The 22,190-nt window shown below is 39.7% G+C and overlaps 1 protein-coding gene across 1 annotated transcript in view; it reads left to right on the top strand.

The window, feature by feature from the left end:
• The first annotated feature begins 6,272 nt into the window (after window positions 1-6,272).
• Window positions 6,273-22,190, top strand: part of LDAH (lipid droplet associated hydrolase) — a 131,356-nt gene continuing 115,438 nt past the window's right edge. The window contains exons 1-3 of the mRNA XM_062209022.1: window positions 6,273-6,353; window positions 19,999-20,151; window positions 20,618-20,761. Of these exons, the coding sequence (XP_062065006.1) occupies window positions 20,001-20,151; window positions 20,618-20,761 (295 nt within the window). The 5' untranslated portion in view covers window positions 6,273-6,353; window positions 19,999-20,000. The remainder of the gene's footprint in view (window positions 6,354-19,998; window positions 20,152-20,617; window positions 20,762-22,190) is intronic.

Below are 22,190 nucleotides of genomic sequence, written 5' to 3'. Positions count from 1 at the left end.
CATTCCTCTATGTGCATTCCATTAAGATCTGTATTAGCAAATAATAATGCAGTCTTCTGACTAGAATACAAATAAAAATGGATAAATTAATTTAGCTGCATGCTTTATCACTAAAACTAGTAGCATTTCCTAAAATGCATAGCTTTACAGAAAAATTTAAAGTGTCTAAAGTTTTATAGGTGTTAAATATCAATTCAAAGGCCGGCGCTGTGGCTTAACAGGCTAATCCTCCGCCTTGCGGCGCCGGCACACCGGGTTCTAGTCCCAGTTGGGGAGCCGGACTCTATCCCGGTTGCCCCTCTTCCAGGCCAGCTCTCTGCTGTGGCCAGGGAGTGCAGTGGAGGATGGCCCAAGTGCTTGGGTCCTGCACCCCTCGGGAGACCAGGAGCATCATCTGGCTCCTGCCATCGGATCAGTGCGGTGCGCCGGCCGCAGCGCGCTAACCGCGGCGGCCATTGGAGGGTGAACCAACGGCAAAAGGAAGACCTTTCTCTCTGTCTCTCTCTCTCACTGTCCACTCTGCCTGTCAAAAAAAAAAAAAAAATATATATATATATATCAATTCAAAAGAGTATCAAGGGAATAAATGATTGCCTTATGATAGTTCTGAAAATAGGAGCTATGAATTCAGAAAGAAAAGCAGAGGTATGTTAGAATCAAGTCCTCCAAAACCTACCCACTCAGATTATTCTAAATTTACTTCCGCTCTTCAGGAAGAGGATTTTTCTTGCCTGTATGACATAAAATAATGCACCATGGCGCTAACCAGTCTCCAAGATGCTCCAATGGTTTATCTTCTAGAATTCATACCCCTATGTAGCCTGTCCCACATGGAATAGCACACAAAAGGAGTAAATTGTGTATGTCATGTAGTCCTTTCTCTGTTGATATAACTGAGCACTACAGACCTGGTAATTTATAAAGAAAATAAGTGTATTTCTAACAGTTCTGGAGCTCAGGAAGCCCAAAGTTGAGGGACCACACTTGCTGAGCACCTCTTGCTTGGCGGGGCCTCTGTGGAGTCCTAAAGTGGTAAAGGATATCACGTGGTAAGACCGAGCAAGCTGGCTAACTTGGTTTCTCTTCATGGGAAGAAAGGGCTTACCCTTGTGACCTCATGTAATCCTAATTACCTCCCAAACGCCTTACCTCTACAGACCATTACACATGACTTGGGGGATCAAGTTTCAACATGAGTTTTGGAGGGGAGAAGCACCCAGGACATAGCTGTCACTGAAGGCAGGGGATGGTATGTCAGTTGTGAGATTATGTTATAAAAGACTGAAAGATTGTGGCTACCTTTCTCCCTCTCTCCCTCTCTCCCTCTCTCCCTCTCTCTCTCTCCCTCTCTCCCTCTCCCTCTCTCCCTCTCTCCCATTCTCTGTAACGCTGCCTTTCAAATAAATAAATCTTTGACAAAAAGTCTTGCTCTCACAGACATACAATAAACAAACTAAATAGATTAATACATAATGACAATAAAGGGAACTAAAAGGCCTGCTTAGTGGAAGAGAGTAGGCAAATGTCTTAGAACAGACAGGCTGTAGGAAGTATAAGCCTAACCATGACTGGAAGACATGTTTAATGATAGATCAAGACTTACGAGTTAGGCCTGGCCATTGAGCCATTCCCTCGAGCAGCCTCACTTTAGCTTCTGCTTCCTCACACCTCCGTGCTTCTGGAGTACTTTGTGAGGCCTTTGATGGCCCCTCTTCCTTACAGAATAAATTCCTCCTCCAGCTTGCCATCAGAAGTCCAACATCATCTCTCTCTGATCCACATATCTAGGTTTATTGCCTTCTCTGCCTTTATCCATCCCAGAATGTTGGTCTCTAGTAGCAGTGATCAATTAACTTCTTTAAAAAGATAGGCCCCAATAGTGAACAGATGGGGCTAAGCCAGGCCAAATCCAGGAGCCCAGAATTCCATCAAGGCTTCCTGTTGTATGTCAGGAATTCAAATATTTAGCCTATCATCCAATGCCTTTCCAGGCATATTACCAGGAAGTTGAATCAGAAGCATAGAGTATCTGGGACTTAAACTGGCATATCAATGTGGCATGTGGTATCCCAAGAAGTGGCTTAATCTGCTGAACCACAACACCCTCACAGAACAAGAGTTTTCCTGTTTGGACTGCCTTTGTGTCCCTAGCTGCAAAGAAGGGACTGTTATTGTCAGTCAATTAAAAATAAAAAGAGTGAATAGAGAGTAAAATTATTTATGAAGGCTGGTGCCAGGGTCCAATAGGCTAATCCTCTGCCTGCGGTGCCGGCACACCGGGTTCTAGTCCTAGTTGCTCCTCTTCCAGTCCAGCTCTCTGCTGTGGCCCCGGAGTGCAGTGGAGGATGGCCCAAGTGCTTGGGTCCTGCACCCGCACGGGAGACCAGGAGAAGCACCTGGCTCTTGGCTTTGGATCGGCGCGGTGCACCAGCCATAGCGGCCATTGGGGGGCGAACCAACAGAAAAGGAAGACCTTTCTCTCTGTCTCTCTCTCTCACTATCCACTCTGCCTGTCAAAAAAAAAAAAAAAAAGACTTACTTCTTTTTTCACAGTAAGTATTCATCATAAGATGGTGAGCAGAGTCTATACAGCAACAGCTGCTCCAGCACACAGATGCTGCAGCAGACACCACCCTGAATGTTGTCATTACCATAACAAAGGAACAAATAGCCAGCTGCTAAGCCTAGAATTGATACACCATTTATTCTCAGAAAAGAAGGTCAAGGACAGTGATGAGACAGACAATAAGAAGGCAGGCTGAATTATGTTTTACTAATTGGCTAATTCCCTTGCCTTTTAGGATTTAGTTCAGATGTTTTCCTTATAACTCAACCTAATTTAGTCACTTTTATACTGACATTTAATGTTATTCCTTATTTCCTTCTTACTTATTGTCTGCCAGCCTTCCAAAAAAACAACTACAACAACAAGCAAAGACCTTTACTGGGTCCCTGACACCCATAGCACAGCAATATCCAGCACACAGTAAGCACTCATATATTTTTGGAAGAAGGAAAATAAATAAATGTGGTGTTGCAGATCCATTTCACAAGGTATATTTTTGTTCAATATGTGTTGGATGCTACAGGAAAGCCATGACAATTAATTACACATATTCTGAGACACAAATTACCATATACCATAAATCAAGTCTATCACCCTCCTCTCACATTTTCCCTATACTATTAGATAGGGTAGAGCTACTCATAGTGCTCACAGGACTCAGACTGTGGTCCAAGGCCCAGCTACAGCAGAATAATCTGTAAATGCAAATGCAAACCCTCAGCTTCACCTAGGACCTACACACTAAATCAGAATCTGTGTCTTGAGAAGCTCTCTAGGTGATTCCTCTGCACACTAAAGTTTGAGAGGCATTGATAGTGGTGATGCTCCTGACCTTCAAATAAACACACGCACAAGGATTTAACAGTTTCCAAGGATTGTGCTGAGCACAATTTGCAGGACAATCCTATCTCAACAGTAACTGGAAACTACTGTAGAAAACAAGATACTCACATAAAAGCTCCACAATACAAGTTTACCTAGAACATGTGTTGAGTGGGTGCTGCAGGCTCCAAGGGTCATTCCATTTCTGTAGTCAAGTGGTTATTTAAACAATTTACAGCATGCTTATCACATCTCAGGCCCTATTCTAGACCTAGGAAATATAAAATAAAGAAGTCAAGTAGGATCTCATGGTCTGGTGCTAGACACAGACAAATAAGTGTCCTAACAGAAGAATACACAGTGATACAGGAGTATGAAACAGGAGACCTCACCTCACCGGAGATACCAGAGAAAGCCATTCACAAGTGAATCTCACATGTGTTGGAGTTAGTGGAGGGAGGGGGTGGTGTGAAGGGAAAGGAGAACAGCATGCAGGTAAAGGGAGCAGTGAGCAAGAATATAAACCACTGGAGAGAGCCCAGACACTCCATAAACCTCAGGAAAGGGAGAGACATGGAAACCAAGGAGGAGGTGCTGCAAGTAGTGCAGGGGGGAAACAGTAAGTCCTCAGACCTTCACAAGCGTCATGGGAACTCATCCAAATGTAATGTAGCACAAAAGGATACTTCAAAGAGTTTGCAAAAAGTGAAATCAGAAGATAGCCTTATTTTGGTGCAAAAAATTAAATACACGTATACAATTTTCACATTATGCATTTTCATGAAATTTTTAAAGGCCCCTCATGTTTAAAAATTTTTTTTGCACCAGAATAAACTTAGTTTTTAATTCCACTTTCCACGAACTTTTTGAAGTACCCTTGTATACAAAGCATAGTAGATGTGACCTTGTACAAATTAGGGCCGTGACTCCTATTCCAGTTTATTGCTAATGTGCAGACTGGGAGCTAGCAGGTGAAAGCTCAAGTAATTGGATCCCTGCCATCCGCTTGGGACACAAAGATTGAATTCCAGCTTCCTGGCTTTGGCCTGACCGAGCCCTGACTGTTGTGGGTATATGGAGAGTCAACAGCAGATGGGAGATCTCTCCTTCAAATAATTAAAAGAATAAGAGCCGGCGCCATGGCTCAATAGGCTAATCCTCTGCCTGCGGCGCCAGCACACGGGGTTCTAGTCCCGGTTGGGGTGCCGGATTCTGTCCCGGTTGCTTCTCTTCCAGGCCAGCTCTCTGCTGTGGCCCGGGAGTACAGTGGAGGATGGCCCAAGTGCTTGGGCCCTGCACCCCATGGGAGACCAGGAGAAGCACCTGGCTCCTGGCTTCAGGTCAGTGCAGCACGCTGGCCGCAGCTGCCGTTGGAGGGTGAACCAACGGCAAAGGAAGACCTATCTGTCTATTTCTCTCACTGTCCACTCTGCCTGTCAAAAGAAAAAAAAAAAAAGAAAGAAAGGCTGCACTAATGAACCATGATCATGGCATTTGCACACAATGAACTGAGCATTTTTAATTGGGGGGAGCCAACACCTTGGACATACCATAGCATGTCATTGTAATGTAATCAATCATTTGTTTTATGTCTGTCCATTGCATTAGATTGTTCTAAGAAAATTAAGATTTATGAAAAGTTCTTAACAAAGTGTCTTTTTCTAAATTCATTGGATACTATTATATTTAGGAAGAAAGAGGAGATAATAAAGAGCTATCAGGGGCTGGCACTGTGGTGTAGCAGGAAAAACTGCCACCTACAGCGCTGGCATCCCATATGGGCACCGGTTCAAGTCCTGGCTGCTCCACTTCCGATCCAGCTCTCTGCTATGGCCTAGGATAGTAGTAGAAGATGGCCCATACTTGGGCCCCTGTATCCATGTGGGAGACCTGGAAGAAGCTCCTGGCTCCTGGCATCGGATCAGCCCAGTTTTGGCCTTTGCTCCACTTGAGGAGTGAACTGGTGGATGGAAGACTTCCTCTCTCTCTCTTTGCCTCTGACTGTAACTCTTTCAAATAAAATAAGCAAATCTTTAAAAAAAAAAATAAAGAGGTACCAGTCCACTTCTAACAAATGGTTGAATGGTTGTGCTCATCAGTGAGATGAATTCAAAAGAAGCCGAGTTATTTTTCTATGTGTGGGAATCACTGATGATTTGCTAGCTTGTCTACTTCTCCTGGCCTTTCACATTTTCACATTACTAGCATATCAGGTAATATATACAATACATGATCTTTCTGAGGTCCCCTGTTTGTCTAAATAATGCTAGTTACATGTATAATACTAGGTACACTAACAGGGGACCTCAGAAAGATCATGGGAAAACGGAATTTAAAAGGGTAATTTTGGTACAAAACAGAACATTGAAATCCATGCACAATTTTTTCACAAGCTGCATTTTCCATTAACTTTGCAAAGACCTTCACAAACTGGTCACTATGTACCATGTTCTCACACAACGGTTCACCACACGGACAAACTTTGTCTTCACATTGTTGGAGTGCGGGAAGTTCCAAACACCTCTGGAACAGGCACATTTAGCATTTCCCTGAAATGCAGAGTACCAGAGGCTGGCATTCTAATGCTAATGAACAATGCCAGCTGAGAATCCACTTCGCTCTGTATTTCGCGAGAGGAAGCCTTGCAAGCAGCCATTGAGGAAGGGGAAATGAGCAGAGAACTGGGGAATAAAGAACGGAAGGGAGGGAAAGTCGGGCCTATATCAAAGATGACAGACAACAAGAGGTAGATAAAAATGAAAGAAAGGGGGGGGGGGGGATCACTATAATCCTGGTCCGAAGTCCGAAACCCCCGTTTACCCGCGCGCTGCGCGCCCTGAAGTCGTGTGCTTCCGGGAATAGTGCGCGGCGCGGAGATGTGACGTCACGGGGAGGCGGGATTTCCGGTCCCTGCAGCGCCTTCCCAGGACCGTCGGGGAGAGCCGGCCGCCTCTTAGGCGGACAGGTGAGGTACCCTTTCCTGCACTCGGGTAACTTTGCAGAGGAAGGCGATCCGACGGGTGGAAGCACTTTCCTCTCTGTGGCTCCTCGCAGATCCCTAGCTGCCTTTGTACAGGCAACCCGTGGTGGCGGAAATAAAGGTGCTGCGATAGTTTAGGGGTTCAGAGCCACTTGTTCCGGGCGTCCCTGGTGCTGCTCTCCCCGCAGTCTCGCCCCAGAGTCGGAGAACAGCATTTACTGGTGGGCTAAGTGCGCCCACCGGTGCGTGCGGATGTCCCTTTGGGAAACCGACCGGGAAGAAGTGGCCAGGATGGGGCCAAGTGTGGGCCGGAACGGAGCAGCCATCTGGTGCCTACACTGCTCTGCACCAAATCGTCCCCTGGGTTCCTGGCGTTGTCCTTCCTCTCCGGGTCGGGGTGCAGATTGGACGGTTTAGTCCTGGACTCGTTACAGAATGCATTTCTTCCCGCGAAGGTGGTTCCTGGACACCTGCTTTGTGGCCTGTGGGTCACCATCTGAACACACAGCTCTTAGCCATTTTAGCTGTAAGAGCAAATTCCTGTGGAGACAGAGACAGACAGGACAAAAGAAAGCCCATAAAATTTAGAAACATCTCCAGCGTCTTTACTCCGAGAAGCTTTGTTTTAACTTCGTTTTAAAACTCTAAGTGGCATCTCACTGGGGTGTTTTTGCAGGCTTTCTCTGACCCCTCTTCCCAGCACAGAGGTTTCTAGGGGATAATCAAGGCAGCATAGAGATGCTCCTTCAGATTTTTATATTTTAATGTTTCGTATTTTGATAGCTTAAGACCTTCAGAATGGATGCTTTTCTTTTTGTTAGGATGTTGATACCCTTTCAGCATTTTTAATTCCTAAGTCTGCTTTACGTATACTTCATCCAAAGGGAAACTGGTGTATTATATTTAATGAGTATACTTATTATGTAAGTAGAGTAGCCTGCACATTTTTCTAAAATTCTTGGCTTTAATTGATGCTCAGACTATAAACTGCTTTCTAGTATATTAGAAAAATAGTACATTTGTGATTCCAACAGCGTTTGATGCCATAGCTGGTAACTTAGAGGCTGCAATAGTTAGGGAAAAAAGAAATTTGCCGTTTTCAAGGAAATTCAGCAAGTTTATCTTATGCAGTAGTGTATGCTTTCATTTTTATATTTCCTCAGCAATATTGTTGGATTCTGTATTCTTCATATAAGCTCAGCTTTCTTACCCAATTGCACAGATTTCAAATGAGATGTTACTATGTTCATTTAAGTAGCAAATATTTCGTAGTAGCAAATTAGAATATTCAAGTTGTTCAGAAAAGTCCAGAATTGCTGATCTCATGACCACTTTATCAAGCAGGAGCAAAGATGACTACTCAGAATCTTGCTGGGACATAAATCACACTTCCACTTGAACTTTATCCTACAGAATTATACAGCTTGTCCTTGGAATCCATTAGCATTATATAAAGCTTCAAAGTAATATACGTCTGGAAAAATAATGGAATAGAAGTCAGAAGACTGTAGAATTGATTTTGCCACTTAAAGTCCTAATACCTTCAACAAAGAAAATAAAAAATCTGTGACTTTAGGTTTTCTTAACTACACTATCTGCTTTGCAGATCTTGTTATAAGATGAGAAAGGGTGAGAATGCACTTACCAAATGAAAAGTATTACGAAAAAGAAGATAGCTTGTTGCACGTGCCAGATTACCATCCAAGTCAGGATATAGAAAACAGCGATTTGTCATTTTATTCCTTCGTCATTTATCCTGTGGATACAAACAGTTAAAAAGATTTTTTCCATGTGTCTATATTGAATGTTGACTTTCAACTTTATTGTTTTTTAAATTGACATGGGACTATGTGGTAAGATTTCTGATTTTTCTCTTTGTACCATATATACCAGTTGCAATTAAGTAAACAACTGTATAATTAAGGTGGTTTTTTTTTTTGGTTTTTGTTTTTCTGTTTTTTAGAAAACTTAATGTGAATTTATAGATTATAGGAAGTGGCAAAAACTGTATAGTAAGCTCCTTGTGCACCCTTCAGCCAGCCTCCCCTAATGGTGACATTTTATTAACTGCAGTAGACATGAAACTTGGAGATTGACTTGGTTACAATCCAGTTTCCTGATATTTCAGTAGTTTTATAAACACTCATTTGTGTGTGTACACAGATCTTTGCAACTTTACCACCTGTAATCGTATAATAGCCACCATTATAGTCAAGATGGAGAATTATCCTCCTTGCTCCCTCATGGTGCTGCTTTACAATCATAGCCATTTTGCCTAACTGCAATCTCTAATTCTTGGCAGCCCCTAATCTCTGCATTACTATACTTTTGTTATTTCAAGAAAGTTGATAAATGGAATCATACAGTATGTAAATCTTAGAGGCTGACTTTTTTTTTTTTATTCAGCATGATTCATTTGAAATCCATACAATTACCATTCTTTTTTATTGCTGAGTAGTATACTGTGAGGTGGTATCCATTGGTCAAAGGATATTTGTGTTGTGTCCAGTTTTCAGCTATTACTATAGAGGTGTTGTGAACTTTTGTGTGAAGGTTTTTGTGTGAACCTAAGTCTGTTTTCTGTAATAAATGCCCAAGAGTACAGCTGCAGAGTTTTGTGGTGTTTGTTTACTTAACTGATAAGACTTCTTTAGCTTATTGATGTGTACATTAATTGGTTTTCAAATGTTGAACGTAACCTGGAATAAACCCCACTTGATCATGGTGTTTTCAGATTGAATATCCTTTACACGAAATGCTTGGAATCATAAGTGCTTTAGATTAAATATTTTTTTGTGAATTGGGGGTTTTTGCATGTACATGATGAACTATCAGGGATGGGGCTCAAGACTAAATTCAGAATTCATTTATGCTTCATATATCCTTTATGCATACCCTGATGGTAACTTTATAGCATATGTTCAGCACACCTGCATGTTGATTGCAACTTGTCAGGTGAAGTCAACTATGGAATTTTCTGCTGGTGACATCATGTCAGTGCTCAAAAAGTTTCAGATTTTGGGACATCTTGGATTTCAAATTTTTGGATTAGGCTTGATCAACTTGTACTTCTTTTCATATATTGCTGGATTCTAATTGCAAATATTTTGTTAAGATATTGGTATGAAAGATTTAGTGTGTATTTTTATGCTGTTTTTGGTTTTGATATCAGTGCATTCTGCAGGATTTTTAGATATATCTGTTTTTTCATCCCTAATATTGATAATTTGTGTCTTCTGTCTTTTTTAGTTATAGTTTATTGATTTTATTGATCTTTTTCAAAGAACCAGCTCTTTATTTCATTGATATTCTTTATTTTTCTTTTTAATTGATTTTTGCTCTTATTTTCTCCTTTGCTTTGCATTTATCCCTGCCTGTTTAAGGTTTTCTTTGCTCTTTTTCTGCCTCTGTGATTACTGACTTGAGAACTTTGTTTCTAGTGTAAGCATTTGGTACTGTTATTTTCATCTTGGCATTGCTTTGTTGTATCCCACAGATTTTGGTATCTTGTATTTTCATTTTCACTCAGTTGTGTGTGTTTTCTTTTTAAGATTTATTTATTTATTTGAAGGCAGAATTACAGAGAGGAAGAGAGAGAGAGAGAGAGAGAGGAGAGAGAGAGAGAGGTCTTCCATCCAATGGTTCACTCCCCAAATGGTGCACTCCCCACGTGGGTGCAGGGGCCCAAGAACTTGGGCCATCTTCTATTGCTTTCCCAGGCCATAACAGAGAGCTGGATTGGAAATGGAGCAACTGGGACTCCAACTGGCACCCATATGGGATGCCAGCACTGCAAGCAGCAGCCTTACCCGCTTAGCCACAGCGCCGGCCCTGTCAGTTTTATGTATTTTTAAAATTTCCTCTGATGGCCGGCACCGTGGCCCAAGTGCTTGGGCCCTGCACCCCATGGGAGACCAGGATAAGCACCTGGCTCCTGCTATCGGAACAGCGCGGCTGCCATTGGAGGGTGAACCAACGGCAAAAAGGAAGACCTTTCTCTCTGTTTCCCTCTACTGTCCACTCTGCCTGTCAAAAAAAAAAAAAAAAAAAATTTCCTCTGAAACTTCCTTTTTGTCTCATGGAATATTTAGATATGTGTTCTTTGTTTCCAAGTGTGTAGAGACTTATTTTTTGTTTATCTCTTACTGATACCTAATTTTATTCCACAATGTATAGAAAATACAAGCTTATCATTATAATTCTTTTAAATATGTTTGTTTTATGACTAATATGGTGTATCTTTAGAAATGTTCCATAGATACTTATAAAAAAAGGTATATTCTACTGTTGGGTGTGGTATTCTGTACATATTCATAACATCCTGTTGGTGGTGCTGTTCTGTTCTTCCGTACTTTTTAATTGACTGAGCAGCAGTTTTGTTGTTACTGTGTTGCTGAGAGTCCCAGCTATAATTACAGATATTTCTGTTTCTTCTTTGAGCTCTATTGGTTTTGGCTACCTGTAGTTTGAGTCTCTGTTGTTTGGTGCATATACCGTTAGTATATGTCTTAGTGAATTAATCATTTTATTTTGTTCTTTGCTCCAAAGTCTAATTAATGATTAATACACAGGCATCCCTACTTTAAAAAATATTAACATGAGGGCCGGCATTGTGGTATAGCAGGTTAAACCTACAACTACAATGCCAGCAAATGGGCCCTGTTTGAAGACCCAGCTGCTCCACTTCTGATCCAACTACTTGCTAATGTACCTAGGATAACAGCAGAAGATGGCTGGAGTCCTTGGGCCCTGTACCACAGGGGAGGCCCAAAAGAAGCTCCAAGCTCTTAGCTTTGGCCTGTCCCAGCCCCTGCCATTGTGGCCATTTAGGGTATGAACCAGCAGATGGAAAATCTCCCTCACTGTCTCTCCTCCTCTCTCTTTAACTCTGCTTTCCAAATAAATAAAAAATAAAACTTAAAAAAAAAAAAAAAGAATCCAGAACAGGGGACCAGCATTAAAAAGATAAAGCATGACAAATCTTTTCTATACCATTATTTTCAAACCTACCAATGTCATGCTGAAGTCAATTTCTCACAGACAATATGCTTGTATAGTGTTTTTTTAATCTATTCTTCCTGCCTCTGTCTTTTAACTGGTTTGTTCAGAAGATTTATATTGCAAGTAATTATTGATGGCAGGGTTTAAGTCAGCGATTTTCTTTTTTGTTTTCTTTTTATTCTGTTTCTCTGTTCTTGCCTTTCTGTGGGTTGATTTATTATTTTTAGTATTATATTTGACTTAAACTGTTTTTGAGTTTATTGCTTAGTAAACTTTTTTTTAGTGGTTGCCCTCCATATAAATATACATAATAATTTATCTCACAGCCTACTTGTATTGACTTTTGCCACTTCAAGTGAAATGTAGAAATCTTACTTTCATTTAGGAACCTTTACCTTTTCTACTCTTTCAATATAATTGTCATATTTTCCTTATGTATGATAGTTCCCCTGTTGTCTGTGGAGGATATATTCTAGTGTTCCCTGTGGGTGTCTAAAATGACCAGTAGTACCAAACACTGTATATATTGTTGTTTCCAATATGTACACAGCTATGATTGAGAAAATAGGGGTTACTTGAATACAAGCACTTGGACACTCAGTCTGCTAACCTAGATAGTGATCAGGTGACTAATGTGTGGGTAACATCTATGGTATGAATGTACAATAGAAAAAATGGTTTCTTTATTAAATGTTATTAGCACAAGTAGTTCTCCACCTGAAAGAAAATCAAATTAAATCCTTATATATTAAAAGTTTAAATATAAAAATTGAAGATCTAGGAAGCTATACGTGTAATATAGAAATGCTGAAAAGGGTTGATATCCATAGCATACAACATTTTTTTTTTTAAGATTTATTTCTTTATTTGAACGGTAGAATTACAGGGAGAGAGAGACAGAGAGAGATAGTTCTTCTGTCTGCTGATTCACTCCCCAAATAGCCACAACTGCCAAGGCTGGGCCAAGCTGAAGCCAGGAGCCAGGAACTTCTTGATCTTCCATGTGGGTGCATGAGCCCAAGTTTGGGTCGTCCTCTGCTGCTTTCCCAGGAACATTAGCAAGGAGATGGATCGGAAGCAGAGCAGCCAGGTCTTGAACTGGCTCCTGTGTGGGATTCCAGTACTGCAGGCGATAGCTTTACCCCTCTACGCCACAATGCCAGCCCCTAAAGTGTCCTGGCAAATTAGAAAAAGCTAATTAACTTACTTGGAACCTAGACAAACAATATGAATAAACAATTCAAAGAAAAGGAAGTTCAAAAGGTTAACAAAGTGAAAAGATGTCCAAACATACTAGTAGTTAAAGACATGTAAATTAAAGAGTGAGGTATTTTATACCCAAAGACTGCAAGAATTATAAACATTGGTATCTCTTAGTGGCAACATGATTGTAAAGGGAAAGATACCTTCCTGATTCTCTAAAAGAAATGTGACTCTTGGTTTGTTTTTTTTTTTTTTTTTTTTTAAAGAAAGTAATCTGGCAACACTTAACTAAAATTCAACACAGTAATTCCATACTTGGGAATCTGGTGTATGAAAACAATACGTGTGGATACACCAGTCTGTAAGAACATGGAGCTTTAAGGGTACTTACTGAAGCATTGTTCTAACCTGGGAACCAACTGAGAGTCTGTCAGCAGGGAGATGGTCTTGAGTTATGATGTATCCATATTCTGGAATCATTGATAATAAATTGGACCACTTGTTTTGGTGGGATTTCCAAGTGTATAGAAGCAAAGTGCATAGACGTGTATGTAGCATGTTCCTGTTTATCCAACAGTGATAATTATTTATGCAATAATGTGTATAAATGCTTATATATACAAGTGTGATTATAGAAAATGATGGAATATTCATTTTATTATATAGGTAGCCCTGCTTGACTATTTTTCTTAGTTTTATTATTTATCTTTCATAATTTCTTATTAAAATGAAATACTGTATTTTTCCTTTTTAAAAATGGTTTAATTTTAGTTTTAGTAACCTTTTTAATTTTATTTTAATTGTACTTGTTTATAGAGAACTGTGACAATTTGATGCATAAATACTATGTATAATGATCAAATCAGGGTAATTAGCATCTCTGTCTCCTTAAACAGTTATCATTTCTTTGTGTTGGTGACTTTAGAACCCACTCTTCTAGTTCTTTATGAAACGTGTCATGAGCCATCGTTACCCTACTACACAGAAGTCTTTATAATGAGTGAATAGCGTGGGTTTGGCAGTAATGTTGATGGAGAGGTAGAGTGGAGACATGATGCAGCAGATTTAAAAAGACCACTAAAAGACAAATTCTGTGTCAGCTGAGATGATTATATAATTTTACTCCTTTATTCTGCTAATGTGATAAATTGATGATATTTTTGAATACTTAAACAATCTTTCATTTCTAATATTTATACAATTTGGTTGTCATCTGTTACCTTTTGGTAAAAGGGTATTTCAAAAAGCTTGCAGAAAATACAATTAAAAGATGTTTATTTGTTGCTTAAAAAAAAAAAAGAGTTATGTATTTGTGAGATAGTGATATCAAGGTTTGCCAGACTCATAAACTGAGTTGAGATAGTGGGCCCTCAGTTTCTATTCTTTGGATGCTATACAAGATTTGTATTAAATGAAAAAAATTTTAAGGGGTGGATGTTTGGCCTACCAGTTAAGACTCCAGTTAAAGCGCCGGCGCCGTGGCTCAACAGGCTAATCCTCCGCCTTGTGGCACCGGCACACCGGGTTCTAGTCCCGGTCGGTGCGCCGGATTCTGTCCTGGTTGCTCCTCTTCCAGGCCAGCTCTCTGCTGTGGCCAGGGAGTGCAGTGGAGGATGGCCCAAGTGCTTGGGCCCTGCACCCCATGGGAGACCAGGAGAAGCACCTGGCTCCTCCCTTCGGATCAGCGCAGTGCGAGGGTGAACCAATGGCAAAGGAAGACCTTTCTCTCTGTCTCTCTCTCTCTCACTATCACTCTGCCTGTCAAAAAAAAAAAAAAAAAAAACTCCAGTTAAGATACCCACACTCCATATAGGGGTACCTGGGTTCAATACCTACTTTGGCTTCCTGACTCCAGATTCCTGCTAATGCAGACACTTTGAGAAATTAAACTCAAGTGATTGGGTTCCTTCCATCCATGTGAAAGACCTGGATTGAGTTCCTGGCTTCATCTTCACGGGCATTTGGAGAGTAAACCAGAGAGACAGAGAAAACTCATTCAAATAAATTTTTTTGAAAAGAATTGATATTATTTCTTCCTTAAGTGCTGACACTTTCTTCTGGCCCAAAAAAAATCTATGAATTCAGTGTCATTAAAGACATACATAAAGATAGAGAACTATTAAGATTCTACTAGTCTTTTTGTACTAGGATTTTTTGTGTGTTTTGTCAGAGAGAATTTTCCCAAATTAACTGGCATAAAATTCTTCATAGCATTCTTTCATTATCTCTTGATAGATGAAGAATATGAAGTAATACACTTTTTTCACTTCAGATAATTCTTATTTGTGTCTTTTCATGAGTCTTCCTAGGCATTTACTTATATATAGGTCTTTTTCAAAGAGCCAACTTTTGGCTTTGTTAATCCTCTTTAATAAAAACTTTTCTCCCTATCCCATTAATTTCTACTCTTTATTATCATCATTTGTCTATTTTTTTTTTTTTTTTTGGCTTGGATTGATCTGTTTTTTTCCATTTCTTTCTGCCAGATGGTTAGGTCCTTGAATTCCAGCCCTTTTTTCTTAGCTGCATTTCACGACTTTCAGTTTTCCTGCATTCATACCTTTATCAACATCCTATACATTTCAATATGTCATACTTTTTGGTCTCTGTTGCTTCTCTGCTTTCTTGTCATATTAATTTTATTTTCTATTTCCTTTTTTATAAACTTCTTGCATTCTTGTCCAATTCTTTTAATGGTTACAAATTTTTGAAGACTTAAAAATTATTTGCTCTGTCTTTCCTAATTGTTCTTAATGAAAGATTATTTGGAAACAAACTAGTGTATCATTGTTCCATCAAATTCAAACTCAATTTTAATGTATATTTTAAACTTAAAAAATAAAGCCTTCTAAGTTAAGATAGTTATCAGATTCATCTCATATACCAAACAAAACCAACATGCTAATGTTTACTGCTAGGTCAATTAAAAAAAAAAAAACACGCTTGAAATAAAGCTTCTGTTTGACATTTTTGTGTCTATTTGTTCTTCTTCAATTTTGTTTTGTTACCAATTACCAATTTTGTATCTCTGCCCTGGACCCTTAAGATTTAAATCTGCACCTGTCCAGCCACCAAATATTTAATACTAGTATCCAGGAATGACACTAATTAATTACCATCTGAGGCTCAGACATATGCAAAGTTTATGCTGTGCTCTGTATCATTGTGGGACAATAATACAGTCCACAGAGTTGTCCACAATTGATAATATTGTGTAAAGATTTTTTTTTTTTTGGTCATTCAGGAAGCTATGGAAGCTTTATATCTACCTTATATATGTGATAAATAATGCAAAATGTTATTAGATATGCTTTAACTTTGAAAGAATACCCATGCTACCTTTTTCAAGCTTACTACAGGTCCGTTGAAGACTGGAGATCACAACACAAACTTCTAAAAATTTTTTATAAAGGCCAGCATTGTACATAGCAGGTAAAGCTGCTGCCTGTGATACTGGCATCCATACAGGCATGATTTGGTCCCAGGCTACTCCACTTCCAATCTAGCTCCCCTGCTAACGGCCTAGGAAAGGTAGAAGAAGATTGCGCAAGTGTTTGGGCCCCTGCTACCCACGTGGGAGACCCAGAATGAAGCCCCTGGCTCCTTGCATTGGCCTGGCTCAGCCCTGGCCATTGCATTTGTCTGCAGAGTCTTTTCCCTCTGTCTTTTCCACTCTCTCTCTCTGTAACGCCTTCAGATATATAAATCTTGCTTTAAAAATTTCAACTTTTATTATCTGCTGTTCTTCCATAGAAAAAGAATTCTTACTTAGTAGCCAAGTAAAATGTAGACATTATTTGAATGCTGAAGCTAAGAAGGTGTATTTTTAACCATTTTCAAATATTTTTCTTCTTTAGTACAGCCTTTTGTCCTCTTTGGTCAGCCAGTGAATATTAAATACTTATAAATATTATAGTAATTCATATTAAAGTTAAGTTTGAACCTCTAAAAATTATACTGATAAAACTCTGCTTTTCTGTTTTAAATCTTGTCCAGGTTTATATAAAATTTAATTGAAAAAAATCTGTTAGAAAGTAAAATTAGAAACACATTACTATAAGCAATTGATATATTTCCTATATAGGTAAATAGGATTGCCCAAGTTGTACAGATTGTATCCACACTTGTTTTTTATCCTGTGTAAGTTCGACTGCTTATCAAAATGGGTTTCATGAAAGATTGCTTATAGGCTGAGGCCAAAGGTGGAGCTGTCACCCTTGCCAATATATAATTACAACACATTGTCCCTTGTCAATCTGATACTTGTTTGCAGGACCAAGTTACCTTGGATTCTTAGGTAAGAAAGAGTTTGAATTTTTGTACCTCAAATTCTCCTGTGCTGCTTTTACGTGGTTGTGTGGGATTCAGAAATGTAAGAATGGAGTAAAATGAAGGGTGCCTCATATGTGCTCATGTTATCTCCAGATTTCTCAGTTGTATTTTCAGTGTTTTGTAATTGCAGTTACTCTTTTGTTTCCCAATTTTTATAGACTATGCTTGAGTTTCCTACTCACTTGAATTATGAATTTTGTTGCTAATCAAACTCCCAAATGCCATCTCCTTGAAGTTAAGTATTTATACATTGACTTTATAGTTAATAACTTTAAATTCTCTACTGCTGAAAGTAGTAAGTGAGGCCAGTGTCTTCAAAGTCAGTGCTCTAATTTAATGTTGTGTATAACAGCTCCATCTAGTACTGTTTCTAACACATTATAAATGTCAGAAGACCTTTGTAAATATACTGAATTTTGTGATGATTTTGGATACTGGGCTACAGTGACATTTATTGGTAAATTAAAATCATTGTATGAAAATATATGGTGATACTTTAATTAGGTGGTCAAATGTATTTTGAATCAAGAAGGGTCCCACTTTTTTAGTGAGAGTTTTTCATTTTTCTAAATATTGTTGTTTAAGAACATCAGTTTTGTACTTTTGGTTAAACATGGAGATTACAATGTATATATTTATTTCTTCTTCCTCCCTAAATTCATTTAACTGTCAGTAAAAGTAATAGAGGTATAAACAAAGAGAGTGGAAGAGGCAGTGTAACATCAAACTAGAGAAGTGAGATTTTAGAAATGCTAGAAAATAAATTACAATCAACAGAGCTGGTCAGTTTGGATGGAACATAATGTTTGATCATGCTGTTGAACTATAAATTATTTAATCATTCCTTAATGTTGAGTCATATACATAATTTTTATTTTTTGCATAATGGTTTGTCATAATTAACTGAACAGTTCTATTAATAACCACTTAGATTTTTCAGCTTTTCATTATTATAAATAACATTCTATGCATTAGTCTGAAAAAAATATTTGGGATTTTTGTTTTAGAATCGAGTCCTCAAAAATGACTGAAACAGAGTTTATGCCTTTTATGGGTATTGCCAGGTTGCTTACTGAAATCCATTCTCATTCACATCAGTATGTGGGATTTCCCATTTCACAACACCCCCAGCCTGCATTGCATTTATCTTAAGATGTTCAATTTGGAAAGGGACAGGTGGCGCTTACAGAGAATTGCTTGACTATGGTGCCGTGGGAGAGCATGGCCTGACATGAGTAACAAGTTTTTCCAGGTAGAACTTAGCTGGCTGCCTTTACCCCAGCCAACTTAGGCTAAAGACAGAAGCTGTGAATTTAGAGGAGGAAATTTCCTGTACCTGCAGTGCTCAAGGAAGGCTTCATATAAGAAGCAGAATTTGACCTGAGTTAAGGTGAGAAAGATTTATAGAGAGACCTTGCAGACACATGAGTGTATCAGTGGATCAAATTAGAAGACAAGAACCACACAATAACTTAAATGATTGGTTTAATATAATAATTATTTTTTTTAAAGATTTACTTATTTGAAAGGCAGAATTACAGAAAGAGGAGAGACATAGAGAGATGTTTTATCTGCTGGTTCATTTCCCCAAATGGTTACAACAGCCAGGACTGGGCCAGGCTGAAGCCAGGAGCTTCATCTGGGTCTCGCATATGGTTGGCAGGGACACAAGCACTTGGGCCATCTTCTGCTGCTTTCCCAGGTGCATTAGCAGGGAGCTGGGTTGCAAGCAGAGCAGCCAATACTTGAAACTGCACCCATATGGGATGCCAGCATTACAAACCGCATCTGAACCCACTACACCACAACACTGGCCCCAACATAAGAATTATTAAGATGTGATAGAAGCAAACTGTAAAGTTTCTGTATAAATAGAATTGTAATAGGTACCACCAGGACTAAAGGATAATATCTAAGTAAGGACAAAATTGGAGGTGGAGCCCAATGGGTAGCAGAGAAGTATGCTGGATTGCTTCGGCCAAAGCCTAGTGTGTTTGGAGGCTGCAGTATCAACCCTGAGGTGCAGATGAGTTGAGGTTAGTAGGAAAGCTCTTCGTTCCTGCAACATCTCTCCAGGGTATTCTACTAATAGAGCTCAATGCTATATCAGCAGGCAAAGGAAAGATAATTTAAACCTCCAGATCCATTATCCCAGAGAAGGCAAGGACATGAATGTGGAGCTGGGAGACAGTAAATTGATAACGCATAAGGGGAGAAAGCATTCTGGAGTGGAGGGGGAATAAATACAAGACAAGTTACAGGAGAAGAAGAGTGTAAGGGCACAGAAATAAGAGGGCAGGGTCAGTATGAAGTGGCAAGAGGAGAAAAACTAGGAGAGTCTTAGAGTTTTGACTTTGGAGGGCTTTGAACGAATAAAGAATAGTAGAAGATGAATATAGACCATTGAAGGTTTGAGGCCTCTGCCGTCAATAGACAGGACAGGCCAAGGCAGAGATGGAGGAGAGATGTGATTAACTTGGGCCTACATTTTTGCACATACTTAGATTATACAGCAAATTGTTCATGGTGTTATCTCATATCCTTTCTTTTGTTCCAGCCATTCAGAATTTAAAAACGTAGTACTTTGGTAATACATACAATATGCTTGTAGTATTGGGACAGGAAAGGATTAATAGGAGAAGAAAATAAACAGCCATGGAGTTCACTGTCCCTCCCACTTTTCCACTAGAGCACACAAGGGCAAGCACTTCTGTACCAGTCCTCTCCAGGTGCAGGTAGGGAGAGTTCGGTAACGTACAGAACTGAAGGAAGCATGGAAATTATCCATGCTTATTGTTGATTTCAACTGGGGAAGAGAGCCGAAGGAAAGGTGAATCTGACCTTGATTCAAACCTCTCTATCGTCTTATTGCATCAAAGATGTGTCTCCCTGTTCCTAATGATTCTTGTGGTCTGTTTTAATTTGTTTTGCAATCCAGTAATCTATAGAAACTAAATAGTCTATCCCCCATACATCCTTGTGCGATTTCCTTCTAGGTATGCTGAAATTTGCCTTTCTTATTCCTGAATATTGTCTTTGGCTCATGGTTTTACATTTTATTGACTCTTCATATTACTTTTCTCTCCTTATTTAGAAATGGACTCGGAAACCCAGGAAGAAATTCCTGTGCATGAGGAATTCATTTCATGTGGTGGAGGCGAGACCCAGGTTCTAAAATGTGGACCCTGGACAGACTTTAATGATCTAAGTGTCGACAGGCCTAAGCTGCTTATTTTCATTATTCCCGGTAGGTATAGAAGCCTAGATGAAGAGACTTTATACAGATGCTCATAATTCTTAGTTTATAAAGGTGCTGTATGTGGGGTAGGCGTTGTGGTGTGGGAGTTAAGCTACCACTTGGGATGCAGGCATCGCTTACCAGCGTGCCGGTTAGAGTCCTTGCTCCTCTGCTCATGACGCAGCTTCCTGCTAATGCATCCTGGGTTGGGCCCTGCCTTCCAGTTGGGAGACCTGGATGGAGGGAGGAAGAACTCGTTTGAAACAATTGGCGAACAAAGCAGGAACAGAAATGTTCTAAGTGTTCTAGTCCCCAGACTAGAAGTAGGAAGGGTATTAAATTAAGGTATATGTTTGCAAATTAGTAGATCTGTATAAGAAAGTGTGAGCAGAAACTGACCCTCTGGTCTGTACATCATCCTGTGTGTGTATGTTTATTGCTTGGGTTAATCTGAACCCTGTATTTCTTTTCTTAGGTAACCCAGGTCTTTCTTCCTTTTATGTGCCATTTGCAAAGGATTTGTACTGTTTGACAAACAAACGCTTTCCAGTTTGGATTATTAGTCATGCTGGACATGTCTTGCCCCCCAAAGACAAGAAGATTGTGACAACATCAGAGGGTATGTCCATGTTAGCATCTGCCTTCCTTTACAGTGAGTGGATGTTCCTGTCTCTAGAAAGCCTGCTAGGGTTAAGAGTTAACACTAATAAAAACCTCTGCTTGTGGCATTTGGTCCACAGTGCCATATTTTGGTAATATAGAAGTTTTAGAGACATTTTTATTTTCTGTGAATAATTTTCTGAAGAATTTGGATCGATCAATAGGTTATTATTTGCCTGCTATATTTACCAAATAATAATCAACCATGTGTTTATTGCTCATGTGCTATGTTATAGGGTTGCACTAAGATAAGTGGTGGAGGCACTGGTGTGTGGCACAGCGGGTTAAGCTGCTGCTTGCAATGCTGGCATAAGTGCCAGCTGCTCTGCTTCCAGTCCAGCTCCCTGCTAATGCACCTGGGAAAGCAGCAGAAGGTGGTCCAAGTGTTTGAGATGGAGTTCCAGCTCCTGGCTTCGGCTGGGCCCAGCTCTGCCCTTGCTACCATTAGGGGGAGTGAACCAGCTAATGGAGGATCTGTGTGTGTGTGTGTGTGTCTCCCTCTCTGTCTGTGACTCTGCTTTTCAAATAAATAAAATAAATCTTAAAAGAGAAAGAAGTGGTGGAAGGTGACATTTTTTTGTCTGTGCCCTCTTCTCTCATGGTGGAGAGAGAGGATGCAAGTTCTTTTTTTTTTTTTTTTAAACTTTTATTTAATGAATATAAATTTCCAGTGTACAGCTTATGGATTACAATGGCTTCCCCCTCCCATAACTTCCCTCCCACCCGCAACCCTCCCCTCTCCCGCTCCCTCTCCCCTTCCATTTGCATCAAGATTCATTTTCAATTCTCTTTTTATACAGAAAATCAATTTAGTATAAAGATTTCAACAGTTTGCACCCACATAGAAACACAAAGTGAAACATACTGTTTGAGTACTAGTTATAGCATTAAATCAAAATGTACAGCACATTAAGGACAGAGATCCCACATGAGGAGCAAGTGCACAGTGGCTCCTGTTGTTGACCCAACAAATTGACATTCTAGTTTATGGCGCCAGGAACCATCCTAGGCTGTCGTCATGAGTTGCCAAGGCTATGGAAGCCTTCCAAGTTCGCCGACTCTGATCATGTTTAGACAAGGTCATAAAAGACAGAGTGAGGATAGTAACCAATGATCCTAAGAGTGGCATTTACCAGGTCTGAACAATTATACAGCATTAAGTGGGGAAGAGGACCATCAGTACACACAGGTTGGGAGTAGAGCCATTGGTGGTAGAGTAGAGGTTATGATTACAAAGGAATGAGGCCCAAGTACGCTAGACAGGGTCTAGAATAGAGGACAGAATCATTATTAGAGGAGCTAAGAAAGGTGCTGCCTAAGCTACAATTAAGTTTTCTGATTGAGAGGCAAATAGAACCTGACAGAAGGGGCTTGATAATAATCTGGTG

This window comes from Lepus europaeus, chromosome 13, assembly GCF_033115175.1.
Source record: "Lepus europaeus isolate LE1 chromosome 13, mLepTim1.pri, whole genome shotgun sequence".
In the NCBI taxonomy this organism is placed as follows: domain Eukaryota; kingdom Metazoa; phylum Chordata; class Mammalia; order Lagomorpha; family Leporidae; genus Lepus; species Lepus europaeus.
Note: the sequence above shows the minus strand (reverse complement) of the source record. Positions and strands in the feature narration are given on the sequence as shown.